This window comes from Vicia villosa, linkage group LG6, assembly GCF_029867415.1.
Source record: "Vicia villosa cultivar HV-30 ecotype Madison, WI linkage group LG6, Vvil1.0, whole genome shotgun sequence".
Taxonomy (NCBI): Eukaryota; Viridiplantae; Streptophyta; class Magnoliopsida; order Fabales; family Fabaceae; genus Vicia; species Vicia villosa.
In genome coordinates, this window is record NC_081185.1 from 75,585,407 (window position 1) to 75,596,607 (window position 11,201).

At 37.7% G+C, this 11,201-nt stretch overlaps 1 protein-coding gene across 1 annotated transcript; it reads right to left on the bottom strand.

Moving 5' to 3' along the window:
* Positions 1-248: 248 nt before the first annotated feature.
* LOC131613893 (uncharacterized) lies at positions 249-1,861 on the bottom strand. The gene is made up of 3 exons (XM_058885532.1): positions 1,606-1,861; positions 938-1,464; positions 249-815 (listed from the first exon to the last, which is right to left on the bottom strand). Exons 1-3 carry the CDS (start codon positions 1,859-1,861, stop codon positions 249-251), a joined length of 1,350 nt encoding a protein of 449 aa, XP_058741515.1.
* Between the last annotated feature and the right edge of the window lie 9,340 nt (positions 1,862-11,201).

An 11,201-nucleotide genomic window follows, 5' to 3' on the forward strand; every position in this document is an offset into this window, starting at 1 on the left:
TACATACTTCCTACTAAGCAAATGGGCCGGAATTCATTCAAGGCTTGAAGATTTTTGACTTTAGGGACAAGCGTTATGAAAGAAGACGTGCAAGCTTTTGTAAGTTTTGCCCTTTCATGAAAATCCTTAACAAAAATGAAAACCTCTTCCTTAACCACCTCCCAATTCAATTTAAAGAATTCTAAAGAATACCCATCCGATCCGGGATTTTTGTTGCCGTCACTAGACCACACTGCCTCTCTAATTTCCTATTCCGAGAACTTTCTCTCCAAACAAGACGCATCCCCCGCTTCCAAGCTATTAAAATCAAGGCCATCCATAACCAGTCTCGCACTATCTTCCTCCTTAAAGAACTCAAGGAAATATCTTTTAACCTCCTCTTTAATGTTTTCTACACCTTCTACTCTACCGGTACTGCCTTCCAAAGAAGTTATCACATTGCATCTATGCCTCTCCTTTATAGAATTATGGAAGAATCTAGAATTCTTGTCTCCATCCTTCAACCAAAGATTACGAGACTTTAGCCTAAGCATGCTTTCCTTGACATTCAAACAATTCCAAAGATCTTTGGTAGCCGTCCTTATATCATTAACCACTACTTCCTTATTACCTCCCATGTTCTCCCCAATCACCTTATCAAAAACATTGATCTTCTCCGACGCGTCCTCCAACTTCAACTCTATCCAACCAAACACTTCCCTATTCCACACCCGAAGCCTCTCCCTTAATCTTTTTAACTTTTCATAGAGAACAAAATCCCCCCTCCCTTTAACAATCAACTTCTTCCATTCAAGTTCAACAAAAGATTTGAAGCCCTCATGTTTAAACCAAGTATTGTTAAAGCAAAATGGTTTTGGTCCCTAGTCTACTCTTCCCACATTTACCAAATTGGAGCATGATCCGATATATATCTCTTTTCAATTCTTTGATCAAGAACCTCCCACTCCTCTACAAATTTCTTCGAGAGCAAGAATCTATCTAATCTACTCATAGCCTTACCATTGTCTTTGAACCATGTGAACTTCCCTCCAACACAATTTATGTCTACTAAATCCATTTGCTCAACAAAACTCCGAAACTCCTCCATTCCTCTAGTAAACTGATTTCCTCCCTCTCCAATTCTCTCTTCTTTTCTCAAAACTTCATTAAAATCTCCCACCACACACCATTCCTCGTGACCTCTCGACCTCTTCTTGGATAACAAAGATTCCCAAAGTAAGAGTCTATCCGCCCTATTGCAAGCCACGTATACGTTCACCAAATTATACTCCGCACCCTTCCAATTGATGTTGATCCCCACATAACCTTTGTCCACAAAACTATAGTTTACAGACAAAGCTCCTTTCCTCCATAATATCACCATTCTGCCCGCTGCCCCAATCGAATTGCTAGTCGTCCACTCAACATCCTTATTGCCCCAAAACGCACCAGCAATGTCCTCATTAAACGTAGCTAACTTTGTCTCTTAACTAAAACAAACATCAATTTTATTTGATTGAATTAAGAAATTAACTCTCTTCCTTTTGGAATCGTTTCCACCCCCCTAATGTTATAAGATAACAAATTTATCATAAACAATTGTTTAACACCTTCAAAATCCTCAACCCTCCTTATCCCTCATCTCCATATCATTAATCAACCTCTCATTCACAAAACCTTTCTTATGACTCTCCAATCCCAGATTCACAATAGAGATCCACACCTTCAGCCCCACCTCAGACTTACTAGACATACGATTATTGCAACGAACTATATCAGAGTCAGCAGTAGAAAGGCAAGGAAAGAACTCACCCGTTGAAATAGATTCTTCAGAAGAGATAGAATTGCTTCCTCTGTCTCCAATGCCCTTGAGCCTGTCCATCCTAGGGGAGATGCACATGAAGTAGGAAGGAGAGATATCAACTTTTTCCCCAGGTCCACAACAATTTTCTTTTTTTTTTCCTTTTCTTCTGTTTAGAACCATCTAATTTTTTATTAGAGATTCTACCTGGGCCAACGTTTCTGCATGCTTGGTCAAAAGATATGGGCCCAAACTCCTGGCCCACATTCCTTAGGTCCATTCAACCCCAAATCTGGTATAGCATTATCCAACGGTATACTTTGCCCTACTGACTCCCCCACGTGGCTAATGTCACAGCTGTCCAGATCTTCATTAAATGAATACTGCTTTTGAGCCTCGAAAATCTCCACATTTCCTGTTTCAATAAGGTCAAGAACCACCTTTTCTCTCTTAGACTGACAAACATCCTAATTCGATGTAACAGGTAGGCTGACTCCTACAGAAACAACCTTTTTGTGAATTCTCTCTCCAACCATCCCATCACATCCTTCGTCAATCTCTGCCTCTTCCTCCCACTTCGATCCCTCACCGTCCTCCTCCGCAACTGACGCTTCTTCCTCCGTCGGAGCATAATATTCTGAATCAGTTTCTCCCTTGAACCATTTGTGTTGGGGCTTACCACTGAAAAGAGAATAATCCTCAATAATTATGACTAAAACCGAGACACCTTCAATCGATAAGTTGATCGTGTCCTCCACCCTCTCCATACACTTTGTTCTAATGCATACTCTAGCTTCATCCATCCTTGTCTTCAAATTTGTCTCTTCATCACACTTTATGAAAACGCCTCTGATATCTGCTAAAGAAGAGAATAACCGCTCACCTCAAACATGGCAAGGAACTCCTGAGATCCTCAGCCAAACAAGTCTCTCCTTATCGATATCCATTGGTTCCCAAGGTTTAATAAGACTGAACCATTGCTCCCACCAAGATCTCCTCTCCTCTATGAACAATTCTACTTCGCCTCCAATCAATTCCTCCAAGAGACATAAATTAGGACCCAAGCTTGTTACCCTTATAGAGAATATACCTTCTTCTAGAAATAACATTTTAATATCAATAACAACCCCTGGATTCTTGATCTTTCCAGTGAAAGCTTTCCTATATTAATTGGTGTCATCGTTGTTAGGGATAAAGATCAAAGACTTGATAGGTTTCACAACTTCTTTAATAACATTAGCACCACATTCGTTTTGAAGAGCTTTAGCATATGACCTATTCTCCCTTCTGCCATCCGCACAAAAATGATTCCATGCAACCTTCTTCACCCCCGTTGCTACACGTTTCATCTTCACATCTTCCTTGTTAAAAGAACTCGCCTGAATGTTGTTAACTCTCTTGTATTTAGGCAGGTTTGCAAAAATCTTTCTACCTTCTAAGACAATGTTATCCAGCTTTGTAGCCAGTAGCTCCTCTTCCTTCACATTGTAAAAACGGACGAAGCGATACCTTCTTCCACGTTTGTCTCTTCTAGGTGGGATCACCACTTCCTCAATCTCCCCCAGCTCCTTGAACTCGAAGAACAAGTCTTTCGCCTTCCATCTATCGCCAAACTCTGTAACAAAAACAGTAGTAGATGAGACCCGTTCCTCCGTCTTCCTCTTATCACCACTCGCTATGTCCCACTTAGCTACCCATCTTCTATTACCCTTATGATTTTCAACCCTGCGCCAATCTCCTACTCCTTGGTTCCACAATGGTTTATGGCGCTCTCTCTCTAGCTCTCATATCGATTTTACCATAACACTAGAATCTTTTTGTTAATGAACTTTGTTCTGTATCTTGAAGCCTAGGCAAATGCCAGCTATGAAGTGAATCTAAACTAAAACAAATAAAATGTTATCAAGTAATAATATACTTTTTTTCTCTTTTTCTAATTCATTGCAACGCACTTTTTTTATGTTTTGTATTAAATAAAGTAACTAAACCGAAGGATGAAGAAGGTAATAATTAGATTATCTAGCAAATAAAGTTATAGCAAAGCACAAGTATGTTTGAACTTTGGAAGTAGTTCAAAAATGGAGTCTAGAATATTTGATAAACTCTATAATATTTGATAATAAGTTTTATAGTTTTGATGTGGTGTATTCTAATGTAATTTTTCTTTCTTGGAGATGGTTGGCTTTATATTACCCTTGGCTAATTATAATTTTTATGATTGGTACTAGTTCCCTTTGCTTTGTACCAACTATAGTTAGTTGTGTATTGTAAGGGTTGTCCCCCTAGTACATAATCTATTCAATTGTCTATTGAAAAAAAAAATGGAGTCTAGAGCAAAGTAATATGTGGAGAAGAAATAGGAAAGGTATTGTGTGTGAAAATATATAAAGTTTTCATTTTTTTAATAATAAAATCAAAACCATTAAATAAATCTGATGGTGAATGCTTCATGGTTCACTTGTGAGGGCTTTAATTGATGCCTGACCTTAGATTAAATAAGGGTGAAAAAGCCTAACATGTTTCAAAAGGAGTCAACAGATTATAAATACAAGGAGTGGACATCAACTCCTTATCTTCCAAGCATAACAACAGAGTTAGTGGACATCAACTCCTTTCTTGTGAAGCCCCTTGTTTACAAATTATCAAGAATGACAGGGGTAGTGGACATCAACTCTTCTGAATTTTCAAACTCACTCGTAATTATTAGGTAGTACCTCATCAGAGTGGTAATCTCTTAGTTCTTCGATTCAAGTTGATTTGGTCATTATTATGCATATTCTAACATCGAAGACACTAAAGTTCTTATTTAGTTTAGAATACTATGGGCTTGTGTTCAGTATATGTTTTCATACTAGCTAGTTTTTCCTCTTTGGGGATGTCAATTATAGTAACCATTTTATACATCCCTATTTCCCACCAATGTGATGACCTTGTTTAGGTGGCCGAAAAAGGTTTCTTCCTTCGTATAGTACTCTTCTCTGACTTGGTTGACAAATAGTTATTATCTCGCTTATACTCCTCGAAGAAGATTTCTTCTACAAAAACTAAGGTGATAACTTCTTATGTGGATGATAAGTAAATATTAGATTAGCACATGATGTTGATCTAGTTAAGACTAAGGTAGTGAAAAGAATCTCTTCAAGTCGTTCAAGGTCTATTTATACTTGGGAGTCCACTCGAAGCTTCAAGCTTTTTGACGACTTGGTAAAATGACAAGGAGTGGTTTGTCGATTTAGAGAGGAATCAATATAAGGATGATATCTAATCTTCTATAGCAAACCAATAGTGTGAATTTAATAATGATGGTGACCCTGTAAAAAAGAACAAATTTATCATAAAAGAAAAAAAAATAGTATTTGGTGAAAATCATATCAAATCATCTCGCTTCTTGTTAGTAGTTGATAGTTGATAAAAGATAGTTTTAGAGAATTGTTTAGAAAGAAGGCTATTTCATTGATTTCTTGGATGATGAATTACAAGATAGCAATTGCCTATTTATAGGCTCAAGTCACCAACCTCTCAATGGTGGTGAATATTTCTACATCTCTTTAGTTCTTTCTAGAATTCTCATGATAGATTAGTATCATGATGATTCTAGGTTATTCTATATTTTACATACATTTATAATTCTAGATTGATCTACCATATCCATTCACACTAGAGTTCTAGATTATTCTACCATATTCTTATACACTATAATTCTAGGATATTCTACCATTTTCATACATATTATATTTAGAATATTCTAGAAATTTGTAGGAATTTCAACACTCCTCCTTGATGCAAATTTCCGTGACTCCAAGCATGGCTCGTAGTTCTTCAAATCTTGGTCTCGCCAACGCTTTCGTGAATATATCTGCAATTTGATCTTCTGTCCTGCAGTAGTCGAGTTTGATCTCTTTAGTTGCTTCAGCTTCTTTGACAAAGTGATACTTGATTGCTATGTGTTTTGTTCTACTGTGATGCACTGGATTTTTCGCCATTGCAATTGCTGATTTGTTGTCACAATTGATCTTAGTAGGCTCATCTTGTTTTTCTCCCATGTCTTCGAGTATCCTGCGAAGCCATATAGCTTGACTCGTTGCTTCAGCAGCTGCCACATACTCTGCTTCTGCTGTTGATTGTGCAACTGTAGCTTGCTTCTTTGATGCCCAAGAAAACATTCCTGATCCTAGAGAGAAAGCATAGCCAGAGGTGCTCTTCATGTCATCTACCGAACCTGCCCAATCAATGTCGGTGTAGCCAAGTAATCCTGAGTTGGTTTCGGTAGTGTACCATATACCGAACTCTTTTGTTCCTTGAAGATACCTCAAAATTCTTTTTCCTGCTTCAAAGTGTATTTGACTTGGGCTTTGCATGAATCTTGATAGAAGACTTGTAGCATACATTATATCTGGTCGTGTAGCTGTTAAATATAGAAGACTTCCAATTAGACTTCTGTATTTAGATGCATCAGCTTGTGGTGCTCCATCATTCTTCCGTAGTTTCTCATTTGTTATGAGTGGAGTAGCGACAGGTTTGCAACCGTACATCTTGAATTTCTTAAGTAAGCCTTCTGTGTATTTCTTTTGCGAGATGAATATCCCTTCATTTCTCTGACTTACCTCTATACCGAGGAAGTAACTCATCAAACCAAGGTCGGTCATCTCAAAGGTCTTCATCATGTCTTCTTTGAACTCCATCATCATCTTAGTATTGTTTCCCGTGTAGATAAGGTCATCTACATATAGAGAGAGTAAGAGAGTGTACTGACCTTGAGACTTGATGTAAAGTGTAGGCTCACTCTTGCTCCTCCTGAATCCTCGATCCATGAAATATTGATCGATTCTGCTATACCATGCTCGAGGTGCTTGCTTCAAACCGTAGAGTGCTTTTCTTAGTCTTAACACTTTGCTTTCTTCACCTTCAGATATGAATCCTCGTGGCTGCTCCACATAGATCTCTTCTTCAAGTACGCCATTAAGGAAGGCAGATTTGACATCTAGTTGATGGATACGCCATCCTTTTTGTGCCGCAAGAGCTATTAGAGCTCTTATGGTATCAAGACGAGCTACTGGCGCAAATGTCTCATTGTAGTCAATCCCAGGTTGTTGTGAGTAACCCTTAGCTACTAGCCTCGCCTTATGTTTCTGTATGGTACCATCAGGGTTGAGCTTTGTCTTATAGACCCACTTAACCCCAATGATATCTTTTCCATGGGGACGATTTACTAACTCCCATGTGTTGTTTTTCTCGATCATCTTTATCTCTTCTTCCATTGCCTTGACCCATACTTCCTGCTTTGACGCTTCTTCAAAACTTCCAGGTTCAAGTATGGCCATGTTGCAGGTTTCATATATGTCCACCAAAGATCTTACTCGTCTTGGAGTAGAATCTGGTGAAGATAATTCTTGTTCTTGTTGTTGTGGTAGAGGCGAAAGATGTTCACCTGATTCTTCTTCCTCAGGTTCTTCGTCCTCGGGTTCTTCTTGAGGTAGTTGAGCTGGTATGAGGATGTTCTTCTCCACTTTTTCTTCATCCCAATTCCAAGAAGCATTCTCATCAACTTCAACATCTCGACTGATGATGAGTTTTTTAGTTTGCAAGTTGTAGACACGGTATCCCTTAGAGATTGTGCTATACCCCAGGAAGATACCTCGTATAGTCTTGTCTTCAAGCTTATGCCTCTTCACGTCTGGAATATGAATGTAGCATATAGATCCAAATACCCTTAGGTGCTTTGCTGATGGCTTCTTCCCGCTCCAGGCTTCAATTGGAGTCTTATCTTGTACTGCCTTAGTTGGACATCTATTGAGTATGTAAACAGCAGTGTAGACCGCTTCAGCCCAGAATGTGTTAGGCATTCCCTTCTCCTTAAGTATCGATCTAGCCATCTCCATAACTGTGCGATTCTTTCTCTCGGACACACCATTTTGTTGAGGTGAATATGCGACTGTAAGTTGTCGCTCTATGCCTTCATCCGCGCAAAATCTGTCAAACTCGCGAGAGGTATACTCTTTGCCGCGGTCACTTCTTAGTACTTTTATCCGTTTTCCACTTTGATTTTCCGCAAGGGCCTTGAACTTTTTGAATACTCCAAATACTTCTGATTTTTCTTTTAGGAAATAGACCCATGTCATTCTAGAGAAGTCGTCAATGAAGAGTATAAAGTACCTGTTGTTCTCATGTGATGGCGTCCTCATCGGTCCACATACGACGGTATGTATCAGCTCCAACAGGTCTTTCGCTCTCCATGCTCCAGTTGTTGAAAATGGAAATCTGTGTTGCTTACCAAGGAGACACCCTTCGCACACTTCATTGTTTTCCTTTATGCTTGGAAGATCTCTCATCATGTTCTTCTCATGTAACTGCTTCAAGGCATATGTGTTGAAGTGGCCAAATCTTCGATGCCAGAGCCATGAATCATCAACTTGTACTTTCATGGCAATGTTAGTTGCATATTTTAAATTTAGCGGGAAGCTTCTATTGCTCTTATTCATCTTCACTTGGGCAATCTCGGCCCTTTTATTTTTGTTGTCTAATATTTTGCATACACCTCCTTCAAAGTGAAGTGTATAGCCTCTCTCCATCATTTGACCAATGCTTAGAAGATTTTCTTTTAGGCTGGGAACTAGTAAGACATCATGGATGAGTCGCGTACCTTTATCAGTCTCCACCATGACAGTGCCTTTTCCTTTTGATTCAACCACACTACCATTTCCCAGTCGGACTTTCACTTTGACAGACTCGTCAATGCTTTTGAAAATAGTCTCATCCTTGGCCATGTGATTGCTACATCCACTATCCAAGTACCAGCTTCCTCCTTTTTCTTTCATTGAGTCTTGAGTGGCATAGAACATACATTGTTCTTGATCATGCTCCTCTGCAATATTAGCTTGATGCCTATCTTTGTTGCGACAATTTTTCTCTATGTGTCCGAACTTCTTGCAATGGTTGCATTGTGGCATATTACGGTACCAACAATTTTTCTCTGCGTGGCCTGGTCTTTTGCATATATTGCATGGAGGATTTTTATCTGGCTTGTTCTTAAAGAAATTTCTAGAAGATTCTCTTCTTCTAGAAGTTTCTCCATAACTCTTCTTTCCTTCATCTTCTTTATTTTGGGGCCGAAATTTGAGCTTTGATCGAAAGGAATTTTCAAGCGTATCTTCTTTATGCCTATTCAGTCTTTGCTCATATGCTTCAAGAGAGCCCACCAATTCTGTCACTGATAGAGTGGACAAATCTTTGGTTTCCACAATCGTTGTCACGATTGGGTCAAACTTTGGGGGCATAGTAATTAGAATTTTCTCAACAATTTTCTTGTCAAGAACATCATCCCCAAAAGCTTTCATTTGATTAACTATTTCTTTGACTTTAGAATAGTAATCTTTAACTGTCTCAAAATCCTTCATCTTCAATAGTTCAAAATCTCTTCTTAGAGATTGAAGTTTAACAGCACGTACCTTATCACTTCCTTGAAACTCCTCCTTCAATGTGTTCCACGCATCTTTGGCAGTCTTAGCTCCCATAATTCTTGGAAAAATTGCATCAGTCACGGCTTGTTGCAAGGTAAACAACGCCTTTGAATTTTTCTGTTTATTTTTCTTCAACTCCTTTTCTTGAGTTGCATTAAGAGTTGAAGTATCCGCGGGAACAGTGAAGCCTTCTTCTACTATGTCCCATAAATCTTGAGATGAAAAATATGTTTCCATTTTAACACGCCAGAAATCATAATTTTCACCATTGAAAATAGGGACAGAAATAGATGATGATTGAGTGGTGTTATCCATAGCTTAGAAATTGTTTTTGAAGTGGGTTAATATTACAAAGGAAAATTTTGAAGTAGTTGGGAGGATTTTGGAATGTTAGGTAGGTAATATAACTACGCCCAATGTATGACCGAACGTAGCTCTGATGCCACTGTTAGTAGTTGATAGTTGATAAAAGATAGTTTTAGAGAGTTGTTTAGAAAGAAGGCTATTTCATTGATTTCTTGGATGATGAATTACAAGATAGCAATTGCCTATTTATAGGCTCAAGTCACCAACCTCTCAATGGTGGTGAATATTTCTACATCTCTTTAGTTCTTTCTAGAATTCTCATGATAGATTAGTATCATGATGATTCTAGGTTATTCTATATTTTACATACATTTATAATTCTAGATTGATCTACCATATCCATTCACACTAGAGTTCTAGATTATTCTACCATATTCTTATACACTATAATTCTAGGATATTCTACCATTTTCATACATATTATATTTAGAATATTCTAGAAATTTGTTGAACTAGATATAATATGTATGAAAATGGTAGAATATCCTAGAATTATAGTGTATAAGAATATGGTAGAATAATCTAGAACTCTAGTGTGAATGGATATGGTAGATCAATCTAGAATTATAAATGTATGTAAAATATAGAATAACCTAGAATCATCATGATACTAATCTATCATGAGAATTCTAGAAAGAACTAAAGAGATGTAGAAATATTCACCACCATTGAGAGGTTGGTGACTTGAGCCTATAAATAGGCAATTGCTATCTTGTAATTCATCATCCAAGAAATCAATGAAATAGCCTTCTTTCTAAACAACTCTCTAAAACTATCTTTTATCAACTATCAACTACTAACACTTCTAAAAATGCTTAAACATAGTGTGTCAAGTTCAACAATCTGCTTTAAGTCAAATGAATATAATGTAGTGAAACAAGATTAACTATTACAAACATATTCTTTTAAAAGTAAATCAAACTCTTAGCTCTAATATTGTAAAACTGACTATCGGGATTTTAAAAAACGGTCGCAGTCGTGTAAAGGTTTTCACGATTTTGGTCGGTACAGGTACCACAACGCTGATTGCGGTCGTCGTGGTGTGAATTAATTATAATTTGATCTTCAAAATTGAAAACGGTGATAATGGTATCGTCATCTGTCAAAACCGTTTGGTCGCGGCCGTTTTCGCGTTTTTTAAAACCTTGCTGGCTATATTAAACCCATAAGGACAAACCAAAGACATCAGTTTTAATCACCAATGACATCTCTCTCCATGTGACACAGAGCGTAAACTATGATCTCTTTTTTCAGTTGAGATGAGAAATAATATCTCAAACCTATCTTTAAGTATTACACACTCACCAACCAGCAGATCTTTCCAAAACAATGAGTCGCTATGCGCTGTGTGTGAATTGCTACAATTAGCCATACACAGTCTCAAACCTTTGTAATTTTAATATTTAGATCTCTTTTTATTTTTTTTTATGTAAGAATTGTACCCTCTTACCATATGTGGTTATTTATCAAATCAAAATTTAGCACATTTACTCGCAAAATGGACCAACGTGTATATATTTTTTTTTCATAAGCAACTCTTGTATTATGATTAGGAGTACTAGGGGTACTCCAACCCATATACAAGAAAGGAAAAATGT

Bases quoted from the DNA above. Each gene is read 5' to 3' on its own strand.
- LOC131613893 (XM_058885532.1), bottom strand. From the start codon at position 1,861: ATGGACAGGCTCAAGGGCATTGGAGACAGAGGAAGCAATTCTATCTCT. The intron at 1,465-1,605 runs GTTGAGGATTTT...GTTTTAGTTAAG, and splicing joins GGAGATGAGGGATAAGGAGG to AGACAAAGTTAGCTACGTTT. The intron at 816-937 runs GTTCTTGATCAA...TTTAAACATGAG, and splicing joins AATTTGTAGAGGAGTGGGAG to GGCTTCAAATCTTTTGTTGA.